Source organism: Pelecanus crispus, chromosome 10 (assembly GCF_030463565.1).
Source record: "Pelecanus crispus isolate bPelCri1 chromosome 10, bPelCri1.pri, whole genome shotgun sequence".
Taxonomy (NCBI): Eukaryota; Metazoa; Chordata; class Aves; order Pelecaniformes; family Pelecanidae; genus Pelecanus; species Pelecanus crispus.
In genome coordinates this window covers 31673994-31697070 of record NC_134652.1, presented here as the reverse complement: position 1 = coordinate 31697070, position 23077 = coordinate 31673994, and the positions used below count along the sequence as shown (strand labels likewise).

The 23077-nt window shown below is 46.4% G+C and overlaps 1 protein-coding gene across 1 annotated transcript; it reads left to right on the top strand.

The window, feature by feature from the left end:
- The first annotated feature begins 352 nt into the window (after nucleotides 1-352).
- Nucleotides 353-16859, top strand: SNCG (synuclein gamma). The gene is made up of 5 exons (XM_075717953.1): nucleotides 353-473; nucleotides 5571-5612; nucleotides 6438-6565; nucleotides 15606-15692; nucleotides 16839-16859. The coding sequence occupies exons 1-5, from the start codon at nucleotides 353-355 to the stop codon at nucleotides 16857-16859; spliced, it is 399 nt and encodes a 132-aa protein (XP_075574068.1).
- The last annotated feature ends 6218 nt before the right edge of the window (nucleotides 16860-23077 follow it).

Here is a 23077-nt window from a genome sequence, read left to right as displayed (position 1 = left end):
ATTTTCCAGACAGTCCCTTACCTACCGATGTCCTCCTCCTCCTCCTCCTCCTCCTCTCCCCCTCCCTTCTTAAGTCTTCCCAAGCAGATCCATATCATTAATATTTCAGTATCAGCTGTTCACAGGCATTGGCTACACTGCAGCGCACTTCATCAATAAGAGCCGGCAAAGGCTGTGAGGTTTGCCACACTGCCTTCATCCAGCAGAGGAGTAAGAGCAAAGACAAGAGACCGGCAGAGAAACCGAGTATCCACCAAGGGTAAGGCTGCGTATTGCAGTCCCAGTCTTGAGCTGGTTTTTGCTGCTGTCCCTCACTCAGATTGTCCAGGTAATACCCTAGCAAGCAACAAGAATGGATGTCTTTAAGAAAGGTTTCTCCATTGCTAAAGAAGGTGTGGTGGCTGCTGCAGAGAAGACCAAGCAGGGAGTGACGGAGGCTGCAGAGAAGACTAAAGAAGGAGTGATGTATGTAGGTAAGAGAGAACTATTTTCAATCTACATTCGAGCATGAACTGTCGCGTAGATTGTGTCTGAGAAGGTCTGGGGAAATTATGTTCTGGCTAAAGCTTGGGAGTGAGCGGCAGGAGGTCTGGATAACATCCTCAGCTCTGTCACGGAGTGGCTGTGTAAGTCTGGGGTGCCACATCCTCCCTGTGCCTCAGTTTCCCCAACTGCAAATTATAGATAGAAACAGCCACTACTTCAGGGGAGGCAGAACAAACGCAATGTTAAGGAGCATGTGCCCAGGTGGAAGGTTTCTGTTGTTCACTGATTGCTTGCAGGCTGAGTCACTCGCTCTCCAAGCAGCCAAGCAGTGCTGATCTCCGCCTCACCTCCATGCTGCGAGAGACATGCTGATGAGGTCCGGAGAGGGGCCAGCAGCGTTATTAAGTGGGGATTGCAGGATGCATCTGTTTCCCCACAAACATACTGTTTTATCCTGAAATCCTCCTCCTGTTCACCGACCCGTTTCATTCCCCATGCACACATTAATCTTGCTTTACAAGAGACACCCAAATTCATTTTGCCCAAAGGCTAGGATCTGGAAAACAGCACGCCTGATGTCCTGCTAGAGACCTCTCCCACAGTTAATGTGCTGTTTCAGAAACCTCCCCTTCAAGGTCACCCTCAAAACCTGCTATCTCCACTATCTAGCACATATAATTATATGGCTGGATGGTCAGATATTCCAGATACTATAAAATCTATGAAGGCTTAGGTTCCCGAGACTTGATTACCTCGGTGCTGATTACTGCGCCTCACACAGCTTTTTATGTTTGCTAGATGTGGGAGTGAGGGGTTTTTTTTTTTTCATAGGAAAGCTTACATGCAGGCTCTTCCTGCTATCACGCTGCAGCATCCACAGCTGTATGTAGCTACTATATTTAAAACAGTTGTATTGACAATAGCCACTGACATAGAGTTGTAAATTACAAATGAAATAAAAATTTTATGTGTAGCAGATCCGATAATGTCTTCATCCCGAAATTTTAAACACTCGACTATTGGCATGCTGTGAATGAATGTATGTAACAGTTCACGTTTCAATTTGAAGCTGACTCACAAGAAAAAAGGTAAACAGCATCCCTGTAAATAATTAAACTAACCACAGTAACTGAAACACCAGCCTGTGAAACGTCACATCTAAGTGTCAAATTGTGGCATCCCTACTGCTCCGGCTGCTTCCTGATCTGAGCGATGTCAGAAAGGATCATTCCAAATTTTTATACATAATTCCTCACATCTCTGTTCAGTCATGTTGCACGTCTCCATACTGTGACCTGTTTTTCATTTCTGCACAGCCATGAGATACAGAGTCTGCTCATGAGATTCCAAGCTTTTCAGTAAAGTTTTCTAAAAGCCTTCTTAAACCTAAATCTCTGAATGAGGATCAAATAAGGATCAAGGTGAAGATGTTAGTGCTTTCTCCTTTTTTTGTTTTGGTTTGTTGTTTTTTTGGGTATACTGCCAATTCCTGCCCTGTCATGCACTGGATAGTGCTTTGCCTTGGGGCTGATTCAGTTCCTGTTGTGCACCCGGGCATGCTCAGCCTTTTGGGGAATATTCAGTCTTTCACAGGCAGGAAATGTAAAAGCCAGATGCTGATTAGCTCAGAGAATTGATTTTTAAATAGAGAAGGAGGAGGCCAGGTATATCGATTAAAACTGGAGTGATTAGTATATTGTCTGTGCCAACTTTTCTCACTCTGTGACACATGAAGGGTTAATCAGAGACCTGAACTGTTGCTGCTTTGCTCCTTCCTTTGCAGAGCCCTATCCTAGCAGCGTGGTCTGGAGCGTTACATGATGCAACCTGAATTTTTGGATTCTGGGAGAAAATAATACTCGTATAAAAGCTTGAGGGTCTTTTCAGAAAGTCAGGAAAGGGCGGGGGGGAACCCCAAAGCCTGGGATGGGCTAAGTGGGTCCCTGACTTTCATTCAGGTGAGTGTTAACTCATCACTGACTCTCCAAGGAGGATTCCAGATGTCTGGGCACAACCACCACATCTGGCGAGTCACCTGCTGCTGCTCCAGGAGAAACAAATGCTCATTCAGAGGCATCTGCCTGGAAGTGTACGGTGTCTTCAGGGCTCTGCGGCCACCTGGTCCCTCCTCTGTGAGCCGCGCAGGTTCGGTTCCCACAAGCCGTGCCAGAGCCCGAGGTGCCTCCCTCCTGTGCTAGCCCGCAATGCGGTTCACAGCTGGGCTGGTCGGGGATGCTGCCGTCGCCAGGGGAGTCACGAGCGCGGGGTGCTCCTGCCCTGCTGCGTGGCTTGCTGAACACGCAGGGCAGAGAAGAGGGTGCGTGAAAAGAGAGAGAAATCCTGTAGCATGGGCCGCCTTTGCACTCCATAAAATCACAGTCTGCTCTCCAAATTGTAACGGCCTCCAAGTATACCGAAGTGGCTGTGGGTTCTTGCACACTTAATGTGTATCCAGAAGTTGATTCAATGGGCTGTCTTTTTTATTTGGTTAAATAGGGGGATAAGTGGTGCTGAAGTTAATTAATGAAGCTAATGCAAAGCTGCATCAGAGTATTGAGTATAAGGTCATTAGTACTGTTTAATACTATAATTCAGGAAGCCTCAACGAAGAATGCACATCTAGTTTTCCAGAACGGCTTTCGATCATGCTTGTCGCAGAAAGCCCCAATACACCAAGCTCTGCTTAAACCAAGTGACTCCAGCATGAACTCCTGCAGGACTCACAGCACATCATAATATCCTTTCTTACTACAACTCTTTTCCCACTGCACAGTGCTGCACCACCTCAGTCGCGATACCAAGGCTCTTGCAGACGACTCGCAGCACTCAGAACAGGCAGGGTGCATAAACACTTAATTCTGTGTACGCAAGCTGCAGGCAAGGACTAATGAGTGGAATGAGATTGAGCATCAGGTGGTTGCTTCCTGATTCAACAGAGCAGGTTGCTGGCAAGGGTATAGGCGGAAGGTCAGATTTCGTGTGGTGCGTAATGGTGGCTGGGCCCGAGCCACGGGGTGCGCTCAGGAGACGGTTAGGAAGATGAGGCGAGCTGTTGCCAGCGGTGGCACTTCCCGCTGCCGTGGCTTCTGTCGTGAAATGGATTTGGGTATTTTTCTTCTACTTGCATACCCCGCCTTTCTGGAATTACTTTCCATCAGAAAATATGGCACCCACCCACTCCTCTCCCCCAGCAAAAGAATCGAGCCCAGGTAGTCGTCTTAAATCAAAAGTCCGGTTAAAAAAATGTACAGAAGTACAGCTCTTGTCTCACTAAGCACATTTACTGCAAAACTGAAACGTATGCAAGCCTAGTACAGCAAATTACATACTTTGCTTACCTAACAACCACTCTTTGACCAAAAAGGAGCAAAGAAGGGCTAAGCTTGAACATCTGTGTCTGATGTGAGAAGATCTTGTATGCCAAATCAATATCGTGGCAGTCTTTTATTGGAATGGCACTGGGAGGGAAACTGAAGTAAGATGGTGTCTGAATTAACTGTGTGCATTTGGCCCGTTCAGGAGCTCACGCTCATGGCTTGAGATTTGCATCTGCTCTGCTCGCTGCTGTGCTTCTGTACTCATTTGTCTATCGTGGGCATCATTATTAAATCCAGTTTACAGCAGTGCACACGTACCGTATGCATGGTTAGGAATTGCAGTTTACAGCAGTAACAAGTATAAAGTAGAAAGATTTCATTTCTTCAGTTTTAACACAGTTCGGGAGGGTGGAGTGAAATGTTGTGGGCATATTGTAGTAGAACAGCTTTGTTCTGCCCCAGGCAACTGTTGCAACCACCAAAATAAATCACAATTGAGAATTACGTTGAATAATACATAACCTATCAGGCAGAACAGAGCTGGGCTGGATCTGTTATTATCAGGGTGCTGCACCTGTTTTGCTTTTTAGGCTGTTAATGAGATGTGGTTTGTAGCTGTTTTCTCCCACCACACCCAGGGATGCTCTGGTACCTCTGGAGTTAAGGAACTGCCTGGCTCTCTATTTCTCTCATTTTGACAGCTGGCCATAAAAATCCTTTTGTTGTATCAGTATGGGAAACTTGCAAAGAGCCTGTATAGGTGCAGATCATTTACAAAATACAGTAAAGTGGGACCAGTGGAACATGTTTATTTATGGCACGTGTTTATTTAACTTTCAACAGAGAGAAATTTGATCCTTTATTTTTGCAATGTGAAAAAGCATCTAGTTACTGTGGGGGCTGGCTGCCCATCTACCATATGATTTAACATATGTGCTGCAGTATGCAAACAGAAGGAATGTATAGCAGGTCACTTCAAGCTTGGGGGAAAACCACAGAGATTAATTATTCCTTAAGGACTACTTGTGTTGCAAACTGAATGCCCTCACATCCTGTTAGCTTTTCTGCCTTGAGAACAGCAAGATAAATTACAATGTAAGCATACATATGGTGTACTTTCATAATTTGAGATAAAAACATCTGCATTCTGTGTATTGCTGCGAGCAGGCACTTACAACCTAGGCTGAGGCACCAAAATGGGAATCTAGTAAGTAGGTATGTAGGTTGTTCTGTAAATTCAGCCTCAAGTTTCTCCAGGGTCTTTATTAGAGGTATAGAATGAAACTTTAAATGACCACTGCAGCCAAGTATCCTGCTAAAAGGCAGGGGAGAGTCACAGGTGGGACTCCACGTCTTGAGAGACTGAAGTAGGTGAGATTTCACCAGGTCACTTAATCTACATTCATTTTTACAATTAGCTTAACATTGACTTACCTCCGCTCACCTGTGCTTTTCATTTTGGAAATATTTCAGGGACGATTTTGCCTACTTCAGCATGCTGTAATCAAGATTTTTCAGGTCAAGGCATCTCCAGACAATTTGTAGTTGGAGTTATCCAACTCCCAACACAAAGGTACTCATTGACTTCACTAGGGAAGGAAGCTGGTCCCTTCTGCTGCCTCTACAAATGGCTTCTGTCTTAGCAGGAGGCGCCGGCAGCACCATGGCTCCCCACCGCACCTAGTAAGAACAGAAAGCCATGCGTCTCCAGAAACCAGAGGGTTCTTTGCCAGGTAGCACTGATGGACCGTGTGTTTCCTTTCACAGGTACCAAAACCAAGGAAGGTGTAGTGCAAAGTGTGACCTCAGGTAAGAGCACGGCCCTGAGAGGGATGTGGAAATCTGTGATGTGTTGCTGGACCTCTTGATAAGGCCATTGTTCCTGCCAAATGGAAGGTCTCTAGGGGACACCGTTTATCTGTGTGACCTTCCATTTGATGAATGGAGGATGCTTGCCAGGAGCGGTGGTTCAGGGTCTGGCATTTGCAGTGCACGTGGATGGGAGAAAATATTTAATCAGTAGAGCAGGTCGAAAAGACTAACAAATGTTACTTGGCAGACTCTGATGATTCACAGTAATTTAGACATTTCACAATGCCAAGAGTGCCACCCAGCATGCAGAGGGGATTTAGTCGCATCAGTTCCTGTCAGGCAGTCGCAGAGTCAGGGACCCTAAGGGACCTTTCTAGGTATGCTCAGCTCCAAAGCTGGGCAGCCTTCTGAACTGCCTTGAAGAGAGATGGATGAATCCTTTCCCTGGAGAATTTCATGACTACGTTACTTCTCCCCTCTGCCCCCAGGCGTATTAAATCAAACAGAAGGTGCCCAGAGAGAGATCATACACAGTCTGCAATACAAAATACCTTATTTGCACAATTGTCTCTTAGTGTCTTACAGTGAATTTTTCATTTTCCAGTTGCCCACAAAGACTGACAGGCTGCAGTGCTGCTCTCTGAGACAAAACCCTCATGTACATGATTTAAATTTAGACGTTATCTCACAGAAAAAATCCAAATAAGGACTGTACCAGGTCCGATATCTTACCTTGATGCAGTCATTTTATTGTCCCAGTGAATTTGGCAGCCTTTTGGCAGTGCCTAGCTCATTGACTTTCTGCTTTTGTTGAAATCCCAGTTGCTGAGAAGACCAAAGAGCAGGCCAATGCGGTGGGAGAAGCCGTAGTAGCCAGCGTGAACACAGTGGCAAACAAGACTGTAGAAGGAGCAGAGACCATTGCGGCTAGTGCAGGAGTTGTAAAAAAGGTATGTTTGTTTCTTCGGTCATGTGCAGGACAGAAGAGTCATCTTTGGCTAACACTTTAAATATCTGCAAACATTTACAGTTGATGGTTTTACCTATTCACTGAGAGGTTTTCAGCAATAACTTCTTTTTTATAATGCTTAATATTATTATATAATGCTTAATATGTAATCACAGAATCGTTGAGTTTGGAAGGGGCCTCTTGAGATCACCTAGTCCAGTCCCCTTAGAGTCAACGAGAGCAGGTTGCCCAGGACCACGCCCAATTGGGTTTTCAACATCTCCACGGATGGACACTCCACAATATCCCTGGGCAACCTGTGTCAGCATTTGACCACCCTTGCAGGAAAAAACAAAGTGTTTTCTTGTGTTCAGATGGACACGTTGTCATAGTTTAACCCCAGCTGGCAACTGAGCACCACACAGCTGCTCGCTCACTCCCCCCCGGTGGGGTGGGGGAGAGAATCAGAAGGGTAAAAGTGAGAAAACTGGTGGGTCGAGATAAAGACAGTTTAACAGGTAAAGCAAAAGCCGCACACGCAAGCAAAGCAAAACAAGGAATTAATTCATTACTTCCCATCGGCAGGCAGGTGCTCAGCCATCTCCAGAAAGCAGGGCTTCATCACGCGTAACGGTTACTTGGGATGGCAAAATGCCATCACTCCAAATGTCCCCCTCTTCCTCCTTCTTCCCCCAGCTTTATACACTGAGCATGAGGCCATATGGTGTGGGATATCCCTCTGGTCAGCTGGGGTAAGCTGTCCCGGCTGTGTCCCCTCCCAGCTTCTTGTGCCCCCCAGCCTGCTCGCTGCTGGGGTGGGGTGAGAGGCAGGAAAGGCCTTGACTCTGTGTGAGCACTGATCAGCAGTGACTGCAATACCCCTGTGTTATCAACACTGCTTTCAGCACAAATCCAAAACATGACCCCATACTAGCTACTGTGAAGAAAATTAACTCTCCCTGCCAAAACCAGCACACGCGTTAGTTAATCGATTTGTGCCCATTGCGTCTTGTCCCATCAGTGGGCACTGCTGGCAAGAGTCCAGCTCCATATTTTCTTATGAATGTAGAAAAGCATTTTTTTCCAGGGCCTTGAGTAGAAGAAATACAGCCAGGCTGCAGTGAGCGTCTGGCTGGAGTCAGAGCTCTGGGGTGTGCTGGGCGCGAAGGAGCGGGAGCTCAGCGCTCGCCCTCGCAGCTGGCCGGTGCCTGTGCAACAGGCGGCCTTGGCCTTGGCCTTGGCCCCGGCCCCGGCCCCGGCCCCGGCAGCTCGGCAGGCAGCAGAGGGCAGCAGCAATACAGGCAAAGCCCGGTCCCAGCAGAGCCTGACCCTCCTGCTCTGCTTCGTGCTGATTTTGACAACAGCCAAGCGCTTGCTGATAAAGGCCGCATGACCCAAATTGTGCACGGATTAAGGCAGATTCAGACAAGGCGTCTTCTGTCCTCCAGCCTAATTTGACAAACTGGGTTGCTTCAAGTGGAGGGGATGAAGGGGCGTGTGAAGGAGCAGAACAGCTCCCTCGATGAAGGCAAAGTTGATAATTAGAGAAGATGCTTTCACCGGCTGGTAACAAACAGCAACCAGTCGTACAGTACATGAGGCTAATACTTGGCAGCTCTTTGGTAAGCCCGGCTGCATTTCCCCTCTTTAGAGAGCTGTGGTCAATAGTGTTGATAGCGACATGAGCTAGATGAGTCACAACAAACCCAGAACCGAAGCAAGGCTGGCCAAAATTGTTTGAATTGTTCAGACAGTTGGCTGATGAATTTCCTGACCTGCACATAAACACATTGTGATATGAAACAAAACTTCTACACACCATGTAAATCCTGAGAGAATAGCCTAACAAAAGCGAACAGCAGCTACGAGTGACGCAAAATGTCCTCCTGAAAGCATGTGAAAAGGGCAGATACAGAAGTTCTGCTAAGCCCTTGGGATAAGATTAATCTCTATTCCCACAGGGAACAGCAGTTAGGCTGCAGGAGTGCAAATAGTGATTCCTCGTTCCATGGGGCCAGACTACCCCCTCCTACCTTTTGACTGACCGGGCGTGGGGTGGTCGACCCAGGAGAGCTAGGAATTTGCTGACAGTAGGAATCCGTCCTGCAGATACTGAACTGCCTCCCCTTCTGGCAAGGACTGAGCACCAGCAATCCTCTTCCCTTTTGTCCTGAGTGAGAGCCTTCCCTCAAAGACCCATGAGTTTACAGGTGGTAATTCCGCAGCTCAGACCAGTGGACATTATCTGTTTCCATCCGTGTGCAAATAGTCCCTTAGAAAATCAGCGATTCCTCCACCCTAGTAATGGTTCTGGTGGCAGAGGTGGGCAGCAGAATGAAATCAGGAAGAGAAAAGCAAGCCAAAAGAAGTCACAGGAGAAAGCAATTCAGGAAAAAAATGTTTGGTTTTGTGAAAGAGAGGGGTTATCTACTCTAGCGTTTTACTTCAGCTTAAATTAGGAGGGCAAATCTTCTAGTCATCCTCACTCGCCATACTGCAGTTGCGTCCGCTAGATACCTTTTGGATAGCAATGACACGGAAGATGGAGCTCCAAGTGCCTCCCAGCTGCTAATGGTTAAGGGCCATGGGGCCAGAGCTGCTCCGGAGCGAGGGCCCTGAAAGGAGTAGAGGGGTTGTGCTGGGCTCTCGGCGCCAGCTCTTTTCTCTCCAGATCTGCTCCTATTGTGCTGCACAATTTGCTAATGGAAATAGAGCCAGAGGCTGCCAAGAGCAGCACCAGGCACTGCAATGCATTTGAGAGACCCGCTGGAGATACACTAAGAAGAGTGATAAGGTGTAGCAGTTAGGTGTTTAAAAAATAAATACCTGCTGTTAAAAAACTTGCAATCCTGAAATTATATACAAGTGTTCCAGCCCCTGAAGTTTGAGACAGCTGTTGCATCCAGTCCTGAGATTTGCTCATGCTCCATCCCATCCTCCTCCTTTTTAATTGCAAAGAGCAGTTGCTAATGTCTTATTTCTGTTTTCAACTCTCTTCAGTATTGTTCCCTGCTGACTTTCTAGAGGGGTTGTTCAAAGCACCAGGGATCTGTGTGAATGCATGGTAAGCACTTGAGCGGTGCTACAGGATGACTCCAATCTGGGGAGTCGAGTGGCCTAGGAGGCATGTCCCCAGCTCAGCATTCCCAGTATTAATATCAATTACGGAGAGCTTGTCGACATTTAATCTGTGTGTTTGACAGCTGGGATCAGTGGCAGGCACATACTAGCAAGGAGTGGGGAAGTCTAAGGATCCTGGATTAAGTGTTGCTCGGGGCGGCAGCTGCGGGGTGGTTGAGCTGTGCGGGTGTATCGGATGGCAGCTTTGGCCATGGGGAAGAATCCAGCCCTTCGTGGAACACGGCAGGCGCTGACATGGGGACACACGTGGGGCGGTCGGCAGCCCGCTGCTCCTTGCTGTCCTCGGTGGGAGCACTCAGAGCCAGGCAGAAGGAAGTGGGGCTGAAGTAACTCTACGCCTGCGGAGAGGTGCCACGCACCAGATGAGAGCAACCTCGAGTAGCTTTGGGATCACCAGGCAGGGCTTTGGCACCGGCCTGCTCACTGAGTACGAGAAAGTATTAGTTGATTTGGAGGAGCTTTTAAGAATTAAGTAAAAAATATTTAAGTTAAAAGACTATAAACCCTCCACAATTTTTCTGATGTGCAAAGGAACGAGACCCATAAGCAATGTGTTTTGTCTGTGGCTCTGCACCCATCCCAGTCCCTGGGGTGGACATTAAGAGATTTCAGTGAGATAACCACTCACTAAATATCCCTGTCTTAGAAGAGGATTAATTCTTCGTCTGCATGACACAGCACAAAGTTTGCTGCATTGCAGACACCACGTGGTTGGGAACAAGCGCACGTACATAAAAGCGCACATACACACACTCACAAAATGTCTCTGGGGGACTGGAGAAATTTCCCCAGTAGCTGATGCTTCGGTACACCCTCCACCTAGAGCTTCCCTTTAGATCTATTTGCCCTGTCGGTTTTTGCATGGTTTAGTTGGCAGTTCATGGCTCTGTCATTTTGAATTGGGTTTGATCTTTTCGTTATTTCACTCCATTAATTATCTGAGCGGTTGTCAGTTATGTGCAACCGCTGGGTGCGTTCGTTGGATCACATCGTCTCTCTCTGCGCTTGATCTAGCACACGTGTACCGTACCCCTACCGCAGCTCAGCGCTTTCATAACCACTGCGCATTTTGAATACAAACGGTTGACGTTCGTGGCCTTAATGCTGTTCACTTAAGCCCCACAATACTGCTGACGCGAGGAGAGTTGTACCGAAGAAATTAGAGGCAGAAACTGATGAGTGACCTCCCTGTTTAAGTTAGTTTGGGCAGGGCGAGTGCCACTTAGGAGAAAGCAACCAAGGGCATCTGAGAGGCCACCGAGGGCAGAGCTGCTAAGCAGGAGGAGCAAGGAAATAACAGCCAAACCACCTTACAATTAAGTAGAATAAATAGTCGAAACTCTTCCCCTTTGTATTCAAGCTTCATCCTTTGTATTCAAGCTTCGCTGTACTTTACTGATGCAGTGATGCATGCCGGTGGTATCCTTCAGCATCCCATGGAGCAGGGGAGACTGCAAAAGCAGCGTGGGGTGGGGTACTCTGCCTACAGGCACTTTTTCTGTGCTTCCCTCTCAGTCTCAGTAGTGCATCCAGGCATACATTTTTCACATGCAGAATAGCTGAGTTAGCGGCACTGGTGAAGCCTTAAAGTCTACAAGACTCTGTGTGTGTGTGCGCTTCGTGGCTAGAGGCTGTGCCCCAGTAATCCTGTGGGATAATAATGTAAACATTACTAAATATGTATTATTTGTATAAGCAGCCCCAGGAAACCCTAAGAGAGTCTGGCTGTGAGCTGGATGAAAACAAAGCTACCCCAAGAGTCCACCTAGATTTGTAGGGAAAGACAGGAATCCTGCGTGCCCTTCTGTCTGTCCCGTCGATGGGTCCGCTCATTTAATCACAGGTTTCCCTCTTAGTCAGAGCTGTCAGCATCACTGTGAGCACATTCTGCCTGAAACCCATCCCAGACAGGCCGTCCATAGGACCTGTCAGGTTGCCTGAGGGTTTACAAGGGCGTGGTTTGGGGGTGCTGCCAAGTAGCATTGCTTTTGCTCCAACGCCCAAGGTCAAGAGCACTACAGGAGGCTGAAGCTTTCTCCGCCTTATGCAATTGGTGTCCCATTGTGGGCTGTTAAATTTATAGCATATTAGGTTGCCAGTGAAACTCTCTGGTTTTACAGCCTTAAGATGATAATAATAAAAAAAGAAATCTTGCTTGCCACTGAATTTGTTGAGTTTTTGATGAATAATGTTCCAGTATCCAACATTTAGACTCTGCACGCTTTCTCTGTTAGGTAAGGAAGATAATCTTGATAAGGTTGTTTATCTCAGAATTTTTGGGGGTGGCAAAAAAACCCCACTGGCCTATAACATAATATGGATAAAAATATAAATTACATTTCATGTATGCTGAAAAAGGGAATTTCATAGAACCTGTGAAATTGAGAAATCTGAAGAATCAAATTGTAATTCTTTTTTTTGCAAAATCTGTGGACTTTTAAAATGTGTTTTTAAAAAACACAATAAAATATCTGAATCCAGAAGCATGTAGTATGCTCTATTTAAAACCTCTTAACATTGCACAGGAATATTTTTATAAATGGCAGGTTCTACTTTGTTGAGTTTTTCATTAGTGATATCTGAACATGTAACTGTGTTTCATAACCTTAGTGAAATATTGTATTTTATAGATATATAAATATTCTGTAGTATATATAGTCTATATACAAATATATTTTTATATATAAAATATATTTTAAAACTTGCATAGTATTCCTGTAATGAATTCTAGGGTCTTACGTTTCACTTAACTATTACGTTAAACTACTTTGCTTTTCTCTCTTCTCTAGCCAAAAAGATTCAACCCCTCTCCCCGCCCCCCCCCCCCCCAAAATAGAAGAAAACAGCCCATAACAAACTAATTTTTTTCTTTTTTTTTCATTTTAAATACTTTTTCTAAGACAATACATGATTTCTGAGGGGGAAGAAAATATCTGCTTGCTGTTTAAGAGCAGGAGGAGCGTTACTAATTACTTCATGGTTGCAACATGCCTTTCCCTTTAGAACATTTTTATCCCTTTTAATGAAGAGATGAACCCTGAAAGGAATGGCAAAGTTCTTGCTGTCCCCCAGAGAAGCTGGATTTTCACCCTTTCTTTCGTGCCCGGAGTCAGTGTTATAGCTGGGGTTGGTACCCAGGAATTTCTGTCTCTTCATCCGAAGCGAAGACCCTTACATCACATGATGCTCCTCCGTATATTGTTTTCCTGACCTGTCACCAAAATCCCCAGCCAGCTAACGCCCCGCTGAAGAATGCGGCCCTTCCTCATCTCATGCTGGCTATTCCAGGCAGGGTGGGAAGCGCGTGAGAACAAGGCCGTGAGGCGATGTCCCTAACATGGCCCGACACCTCTTCATCCTGCAATTGTGCTGGTTCCTCCACACAGTTTAGAAACACGCTCCAGAAGCACGGTTGCTTCCCTTTCTAAAAATAGATGGATGAGTCACTTTTATCCTCCTGGAGCAGAGTCTTGGCAGAGAGCGTGATTTAAGGGATATAATAAGCAGCACAGTGGCTGAACAGGGGCTCTTCAGCCCACCCATAGCTCTGGGGTGCAGTGTCCTGAGGATGGTGCTGGGGAAGGGATCCCCTTTTCCATCAGTGTTTCCACATCTACCAGAGCTGAGCTCCCTGCCTACAGGAAGAGTAGGCGGTCGTGCCCTGTAGGAAGATGGGGTGCACTGCACTTGTCCTTGTGTTCCTAGGAGCTGTCCCCCAGTTTTCCAAACGTAGCTCAGCGCCTTAGGCAGTCGCCTTTGCTTCACCTTCACGATTTCACACGGCAGCTGGTAACCCCACCTGCAAAAAACCTACGAAGCGCCTGCTGTTGCAGCTATTGTCATTGCCTTGCATTGCAGGTTTCTTTTCGTTCCACCTAACAGTCAAAAAAACTGCTTGTAAAGCTTCAAAATACAATTTGAGGCTATTTACGTGCTTTGACCTAATGTGCACTGTTGAGTTATAAGGTGTAGTCCTTTTTATATGGCCCTATAGTATGTGAAGTGTTTTAAAGCCACAGACTGGATCCTGAGGCCGGATCGGCCTCCATAAATTGAGAGTAGGGAGCTCTGTTTGCTGATGACAGGAGAGTTCACTCGTTTCGGAGAGGCTGTGGCTAAGTGACTCCGTCAGAGCAGTGCCCTGTCCCCAGCAGCCTCGGGTCCCTGCTGCGCCGCGAACTGGAGACCAGAAACTGGTCTCCGTGATGTGCACAAGTTGATGTCATTAGGTTACCTGGGCTTACTGAACACAGATCAGGCTGATACTAGCACGAATCACTTCAGCCAACAACACGATGCAAATTAAGAGCACATTTCTTAGGGGGGGAAAAAAAAAAAAAAATCACACTGTGCTTTTCATACGGAGACACCCCCAGTGCATGGCGCGCTCTGTAAACAAACTAATTGACTCTCGACAGGGAGGTGAAGGGAATGCCTGGAGCTGCAACAGACATCAGCACTGGGCTGCGGCTCATATTTTGGCCATTTTCTTTCTTTGGTGGGTGGTTTTCTTATGGCGGCTTGGGTGGAGAGCAGGAAGCCTATAGCAGGACAACCACGTTGCGGTGCTTCCATCTCCCGGCTCCCCTTCTTGACAAAAATGGATCCAAAGTCTGATTTCCAGCTTAAATTTTCATGGGATCTACCTTATATCTATGTAACTCTGCGAAAGATGTCTATTTTTTCCTTTTTATTTCACATCACCTCTTCTTCCCTAATTCAGTCCCAACAGCAGCAGGGGTGGTTCTCCTCCTGCTGAGAACAGTTGTGACTGGACAGGAAAACAAGGACACGCATGAAAGTGAAGGGTGGAGTCCCCCAAAACACAGAGAGCATAAAGCTCTCTTTACAGTAGGTTTGACAGGGACATTTGATTTGCTCTGCAACAGTGGCACCAGGGAACGTGGTGGCTTCGTGCTTCCAAAATAATGAAACTCAAATGATATATCTCCCTTCCATGCAAAACTGACTTTCCCTTTATGTAATATATGTGTCTCGGGTCCCTTCTGTGGTGGCCCTGCCTTCATGTGGGAAAAGAGTAAAAATTCAGGGATAGTGCTGGGTATGTGTGCTCAAAGGGAACAGAGAAGCTTTGTAATTTTAGCAGTGTTCCCTGGTGATTTGGAGCTGAACTACAGAGATCCCGCTATTTCTGCTTCCCCCCGCTCTTGCTGACGGATTCCACAAAGGTGCATTTCTGCTTTCTGCCCATCCCCTGGGCACACCCAGTATGGTCAGGACTTTTGTCTTCTCTTCCCATGTGGCAAAATCATGTTTAATGTAATTGCCTGGTAATATAATCTTTTCTCTTCTTCTTTGAATAGGAAGGTAGCTGAAAGGTGTGAGGAAGTAGCTAACAGAGCCCAAAGTGCTTATGGAAATGCTTGGACTTCAAACACAAAGGAAAGCTTATCCTTTGATAATGAAATGTTATCTGAGGCACGAATGCCACCACAACATTGCTATATCTGAAATCAGTATTAGTCTATGCAATGAACGCTTAGGATAAGTAAGATAATGTAGGGAAAGGCTAGGCATAAGCTGTCTTACTCCAGGTAAATTTATTTGTGGCTCCCAAATTTCTTCACACTGAAGGAGTCAAAACTCTGGTCTCGGTGACAGGAAAGAAGACTTCAGAAAAAGAACTGATTTTCTGTATGAGGGCAGCCCTAAACAAGGCTGCAAAAAATTTAATTGCTTTTTCACAGATATCTGCTCTAACAAGCTGCACAAAAAAATGGATTTCGAGCAATATTTGCCGTCCGTTAGACCTGGTATTTTATTTGCGTGCGTAATGCCCAAGCCCATTTCGCACAGTCTGCTCGAACAGTCTGTCTGAGATGAGGGCGATGGCCCTGCGTGTGCTGGTAAGGACAAACATCTCGCTTGTGACTTGGCAGGAGGACCTGGCTGGGCCGCAGCCGCCCGAGCAGCCGGCGACGGCGGGAGAGGGGGCCCCGGCAGCAAGCACAGGCGGCGGCGGAGAGGTAAGGTGACGCCACAGCCGTGACTTCCCCGCGGTCCCCGGGCTCTCGGGACCGCGCCTGGGTTTTTTCTGGGTTACTGGCTTTCCCCAGGACAGTCTCCCCTTTGCTTTCTGTGATCGTAGATCTGCTGCACGTGGAGCCCATCAGTATGCCCGTTTTCAGGAGTGACTTGACAAAACCTGAGCTCCTGGGTTCTCGCTTTTGCCACTTCCTTCCAAGAATTTGCCATGAGTGACAGACCGGACAGACTAAACTGCTGCTTGATTTGGGCGTGTGAAAGCGCATATAATAGTCAATGTTATCCTATGGATTTATCATGACATGGAATAGCTTTTCCCTGGTTGACAGCCATGCTTTAGAAGAGCTTTAGCTAACAAGTTAGATTTTTCTATAGATTTTTGGATAACAAGCTAGATTTTTCTATAGTTTTTTTTTTCTATATTTAAATCAATTCCTTTATTTTTTGATCTATTCTACCTGCAAGGTCCTTTTGAAGCCCTGGATCAAATGTCCGTCTCTGGGATGATGACCTCTTATTGCCCAGCGTGGGATTTCATTTACAATTTCAGTGCTAAGGCCTTTGGCTGCCCACTCCGCGAGCCCCGCAATACTTCATGCACCCATACTCTCCAGTTTTCAGCGTCTTTGAAGCTCAGACTGTATTCACCATGCCTGAAGCTGCCAGAAGTCTCAGCTTATGCCTACCACCCTCCGCCAGCCATCACCCCCCCCGGTGCCAGTACTAGCACTTGAGTGTCCCAAAAATGAACCCTGCTAATCCGACTGCCTTCATGGCCGCACAGGTGCTCATGTCGGGCTGCACGTCAGGGCTGGGGGCAGAGCCGGCAGCAGAAAGCACGGGACGCTCTGCCAGTGGCAGCCCGGCCCCGCATTAGCTCAACTTCCGCCACATGCGAAATCATTCCCTCATTTTCCCCAGAGGTCTGAGTTACAGCGGGAGTGTGTCTGGTTCCCAGAAGAAAGGGACAGTTCATTTATTTTCTGCACCACATACAGTCGTCGTTATGTAGCTGTTTATGGGGTTTTTATGTGGTCACTACCAGCACTGATTTTTCTCTTAATTTTACTCATATATGTCTTCCACTGGAAATATTTAACTCTTTTCCTGTCTGTCTTCTCTCACAGGGTGAAAATGAAGGCAATTAATCAACTTAGGGACTTCTAGATCGAAAGAGAACATTCCAAGAGCATATGTGGAAATATTAGCTGACACTACAACAGGAAAATCCCACTCTCCATAGACTAACTACATTCAGCTCTGTAGTCTTTCACCTCCTTCATAAACCAATTGTACAATATATGTAAGCGAGACTCCTCTGATAGTAAGTAAAGTGCAGCCGTGTACCAGGGTGTATGTCTCCCTTCCCACTTCCTTCGTGGCTTCCCGACCCGCTCGCTTTGCGTGTTTTGGTCGGACTCACTGATCTGTGTCTCGTGTCCATCTGCACCGGCACTTGGGATCTCTAGGTATTGTGGAAATATTTTTTTTTAAACGAATAAAAGAGTGTTTGAACAAGTTTTTTGTTTTGTCAGTTTTATTTGCACATTTTAGACGTTGATCCTTCCAAACTGATGAAAAAAGTGTGTACAAGTGTGGTATTAAAATACAAGGATCTCAGGACTGTAAGGGCCTTAGATCGTGATGTAAAAGATGGGGAATAATGAAAAATTGTATTTCTGAAATCAATAATGTAGGTAGACCAGCTTTCTGTCTCTCAGGGCTGAAAAACAGAGATTTCACTTTTTAAATATTCCCCCGTGTTTAAGAGAGAGTGCGTGGGGGGAAATTGGAAAAAAGAAGGCTTTATGAAGGAACATGAAAGTCCCGTTGAGCTTGGTTAGCATTTGTTCTTTGCGATTTATCCCGCTTACACCAGAGCTTGAACATTCTATCCCGAGGTCTTCCGGGTGTAATGAACAGCTAGAAGGCAATTAAAGAAACGTGATGGGTGCTGACCTGTTCGATCAGAACTGCATTGCTGCTGGCAGGGGCAGGCAGGATTCCTGTGAAATGCATCAGTCCAGTGACAGGTGCCAAAGGAGAATTACTGGTGCAAGGCAAACACCGGGGCTGGTACCAGTTACCGCAGCCGGTCAGAATGCAGATAAGCTGCTGAGTGAGAGCAGTAGGGACCTTCCACATTCACAAATGTAGAGAATGGGAAAATGTTGCTACAAGCTCATTGCTGTAAATAAGGAAGGATGAGTTTAAAGCACGTCGGTAAGTACGGATCTAAAGATGGGGTCTTTTATTCACCTACAGGCAGAGCACCCACAAATCCACGAGAAGCCAGTGTAAACTGTAGAGATGTAAGCTGCTGCAAAATCAGACCGTTCATCTTCATTAAGCTGCATAATGATGATGACTACGGAAGGTATTATGGGAGAGCCTTGCTGTAGCATGGAAGGATCTGGCAAGGGTGGTATCAGCCTCTCTAGCACATTAACAATACACTTAAAGCTCTGCCTTGCAGAGACCACAGGATTTCCATCCGGAGTGGATGTTTAATCTCAACAAGGAAAGGGAACAAAAGAGCCCTAGCAGAGATAACAAGGCCCCTCAAAGGCAGTTATATCCGAGATATGCATACTCTTTTCTGCTGTCCTGCAAAACATCTGCAGAACTTGCCAATTAAACAGAATACCTACAACTGAAGCCAAGGTGAGAAGGCATAAAGGGCTGTGATACTCATGCCCAGCAGCAGGAGGCTGGACCCTATTCTTAGAGCTCGCTAGAGAGACAGGGAAAAACCCCTCTGCTCCAAAGCCTTGCTTATTGGGATACAACAAAAAGAAATGTTCTGCCAGCCAGAGGGAAAGAGGGGTTGAGCGCCCTCGCTAACTGCAGCACATGGGGGAGGCAGGGGCAGGCTGGAACTCAAAGCAAGGAGTGAGCTGCTCCCCAGATGCCCATCTCTCAAGCAGGCTTCACCCCTGGTTCAAAAGGGCTTAAACCAGGAGAGAATTATGATTGCTGAGCTAAGAGTGCAGGCACACTGCTGCGAGTAGAGCTACGCAGCTGCTTAGGAGAGGGGCTTGCAGCACTCCACGTCGATACGCTGTGCTACAGCATCTTCCTCCCCGTGGGAAGGGAGGGATTTGGCGAGTATTTACACACGCACATCTAGAACCATGAGCCTAAAAACACTGCTTGACTAGTGTGTAACGTATGGGTACTGAAAGTGTCTGAATGTTTCCTAAAGATCTGCCTCTGCGCTTGCCTGCTCCTCACGTCACCGAGCGCTGGTTTGTGGACGGGGGCTCAGCGCTTCCCTGCCGCAGCCCCTGCCTAGGTCTGGTCTAGTCCTGTTGCGGTCAGAGCTCGGAGGAGTGTTCATGCCTCTTGCCCAAGGCAATCACAAGCCTTAAAGGCGGAGATCAGGACATGTGGTTTCCTCCCATGTGAGCATCCCGCATCAGTGAGCAGGAACAGGGTAGTGCTGTAGCGCTGAGACTTCTTTTCTATATTGAAACACAGCTTATTTTAACTGCTTTATAAATGCATTGCAACCCTAACAAATGACAAGAAGATGCTCCATACTGTTAATAGAGTATCAGAAAAAAATCAAAACTCAAAAAAATCAAACTCAAATCAAAACTTTCTAAACCTCAGATGAAACCCTGCCTGCACGACTTTGCACAGGCCTGTTAGCAGCACGAAGTTTCTCTGTCAAGCTTTGGCACTGCTTTTTTGGGTGGATTCCAGCACAGGAGGGAAGCAAGCTCAGTAGCTCTGCTTCTCCACCTTTCCTCTCCCACTGAGCCCCAGGTGGCGTGGGCAGCGCGGCCGTGTGCCAGAAGGGTAGAGCCACGGCAATTCTTCCTCTCAGTGTGCCTAGAAAAATACACAAAGCTCTCCTGTAGACCTTACCCTCGGCTTACATCCCAGCTCACACCCTCAGCTTTCCTAGCCGCTCCTGGGATAGGACCAGTTATTTCTTTCCCTAGCCCTGTGCCAGATTTAAGGTGGTGGTCAAGCCTTTCTCATCTTTTTTTACGCCTTATAATTTAAAGACCAGACAATTTTTTTCTTTCCTAATACTCAAGCTGCAGGATATCGTGAGACTCCACAAAAAAAATCCCAATATTAAGCATGGTTTTAGTCTTGGGTGCTCCAGAAGGCGGCAGAAACCGGACACTTCACTTAGATGTTGCCTGAAGATTCAGAAACCAGAAGGTAAAGAAATCCGTATATACTGGCCTTATTTTGATCTCATGCTTTGAAGCAGAGCTGGCTGATGATTTCTGGAGAATGTTGCCACCCGTGTAAATGAAGAATCAGTTAGACCTGCGTTTCTCCCAGAAATATATTTCTGTATTTGAACTGAAGGGCTAATTTAGCTTAATTAGAGCAGCTTTAGTTCAATCCTTTAAAGACTAACCTGTCACTTATGATAATTATAACTTATCAGCAAGCAGTTCTATTTCTTAATGTAAGCATCACATCCCTTCCACACTTAATATCAGGCTCTTTTAGCAGTTGCTGGTGTTGAACCCTGCACACTTCATTAACTTCAGGAATGATCTGTGCAAAACTTTTCAGCCCTGACACATCATTGCATTTACCTTGCTGATGGAAACCATACCTATCTGTAAAACTCAACCCTGGTAAAATTATAATTGAATAAAAACCAAATAAATTTCAACACTTCCCATTTGATTAACCTTGTTTGCCCATTTTCATGTGTAAAACATGAGCTGTAGCTCAAATCAATTAATTCTCACCTTCATGGGGAAGCGTTCATGTTACTGATATGTGAGAGGGTGCTCAAAGATGCTGTAGAAGAGGTGTGAAAGGAAAGGAAGCCAGAACAATCTCTAATTTCCCTGCACTGCCTTAGATTTAACTCACAGCTATTTGGGCTGCATGTTTGGAGTTGCCAACTAGCTCCAGAGCCGTGGGTCATGGAGCCCTCCTAGCACTTAAGAAATCAGTTTTGGGTTTTTTGCCCCCAAACACAAATAACTGCTCATCACAGACAACAGACGGAGAAGGTGCAGGATATGGAACCAGGCGCGGGAGAAGGGTGTTGGTGAGGCAAGGTACCCTCTGGAGGTGAGCAGGCAGCGCTGCTGAGGGTGGTGACACTTCTTCACATCTCGGTTTTGGCCAAGCAATGTTGGCGATGTGCCCTGGCATTACTAGGTGGAGTAACATTTGGAACAGCCTGAAATTTTAGGGCCACCTTGGAAGGTGGCTCTGCCTGCACGCCACGGTACCTACCCGAGCTGGCGTTCACCAGGATTTCTGTCTGGAGTCTCAGCAGATACCAAGAGCAGAAGTCCAAACTAACTTTCCACCTGTAGGTGGTTTGATTTGACCTTAGGACACGCCAAATGATGCAATCAAAGACCAGGAAACCCATTCAGAAAGAGGTAAGGCATGGGAGGAACAGGACTGGAAACTGTAGATGTACTTAGAGGCTGGAGCTTTGGGTCAATACTGTGGAGATGTGCAGAGACAAGGAGCACACAGGCTGTAGTGTTTTGGCATTTAGCTTTCAAAATACTTTATAATCTCCTGCCCCACTCCTATCTTTTCTTGTCATGAGACAACATGGTTGAGAACCGACAATGGCAAAATGAACAATTGCCCGATATTTGCCAGCCAGGTCCATCAAGTGATGGCTAGATCCTCTCTGACGGTATTGACTATTGAAAAGCATACAAAAGAGTCAAAGCAAAGACTGGGATTCATGAGGAGGAGGAGTTCTTGAAAAAGCTCGTTTTCTCACCCAGATGTTCAGGATAGCAGAGACAGCATTTCAGAAGACCGCACGTTAGAAAGCTGACCTTGAAAACGTAGCCACTCATTTCCCAGGGCAGCCACAAGTGCGTTGAATTCCCGCTGAAGTCACAGGAAAAGCTGATGCCCAGGTGGGGCATCCAGCTCATCATGAGCTCAAACACCTCCCGTGACACTTGTAAGAGACCCACGGAAGCCCATCATGAATCCCTGGTGTCAGGAGAGATACGCAGTGAAATGTAAGTCAGATGACCTATAGCTCGGACCAGGACAGGAATGAATTTAAAGCCATAGGGTTAGTTTGCTTAGTTCATTGATCTACAGAAATAAGTTACTATTTTACTTTTATCGGTCCTTAAACAGTCTGTCTCAGGAAAAGCTTTCAACAGTTTCTCTTGCGATATTATTCTCTTTAGAGGCCAAGAGAAGGTTAAATTCTTTTGAGAAATAGTTTTTTTCAAAATCCAGGAATAGGTCTGATCAACATTACTAGTTTCAATGTTCATAACAGAACAAAATGAAAACTCAGGGGTAAATTGCTGTAAATTTCTGAGCAGATGAAATTCAAATCCTCATTTTTGCTCAGCTCAATCATCCTTTTTTATACCCGAGTGCTCTAATCTATATCTAACATCAGTTCAAAATGCTTCATCTTAGCTTTAAAAAAATAATGGTAACTCACAAAGTGAATAGAGATGATGCAATACATTCCATTAATTTTCTGATGTGGTTTTGTAACTCTGTGAGCCACCTGATGCACAGACCATTTGTCCCATCATACGGGCTAAACACATGCCACACCAAAGGTCCCTTTTCCCTCTGCTCTGGGCTGCATTGTAACGATCACGCCACGTCAGTTTGCCGGCAAGTGTAATTTGCTTTCTCTGCTTTTTTTTTGCTTGGAATCAGGATAATGATCCTAATGATAAGGATAAGATTACATTAGATGAGGAGTCATGCTGCTGTGCTGACAGTGGTGTAGTTTTTGCTCACAAATTCATGCTACTTAATGTTTTGAGCAGGAGGTAAAGCGAGCAGTGCCACAGATCAGACACCCATATTGAGTTCAAAGTGTTGAACAACGATTTCCACTTGGAAGAAAAATGATTGGAGCTGGAGTAATCTAGGTGGCTGTCAGGGCAGAATTAGAGAACAATATTTACCTGAACTGCTAAGGAGCCTCTAAAACATCGCTATAATGTGGCGCATGTTTAATGCTCGGTGTAAGTGTGCATCAGTTTTAAATGTTCTCCCAAACTCCTGTTCTCCCTTTCAGGCAGACAGCTCCAGCCAGCGGCAGCGGGGCCCTTGCGCTGAAAGCCCAGCAGTAGAGAAGAGCCGGGAGGGCAGCTGGAAGGTGTTTGCTGCTGGAGCCTCGGCGCGTCCTCTCTCGAGCCGTGACAAGCTGCCTGGCGGGTGCTGGAGAGCCTCTTCCTTGCTCTCACGAACACTCTGCACAAAGCGAATCGAGGCAGCAGCGATCCAGCTGCGGGGGCTGAGAGCAGCTGAAATCCGCCTGCTTGTTACGGCTTTGTTGCTGCTAGGTTCTCAGGTTTGGGCATGAAAGATAAGTAGGTCTATGTCAGTGGTTTTGTCCAAAAAATGCCAGCGCCCCAGA

Excerpts from the sequence above, each read along its gene's own strand:
- SNCG (XM_075717953.1), top strand. The coding sequence starts at position 353 with ATGGATGTCTTTAAGAAAGGTTTCTCCATTGCTAAAGAAGGTGTGGTG. Across the intron at positions 5,613-6,437 it reads AGTGCAAAGTGTGACCTCAG|TTGCTGAGAAGACCAAAGAG; the intron begins GTAAGAGCACGG and ends TTGAAATCCCAG. Across the intron at positions 6,566-15,605 it reads GTGCAGGAGTTGTAAAAAAG|GAGGACCTGGCTGGGCCGCA; the intron begins GTATGTTTGTTT and ends GTGACTTGGCAG.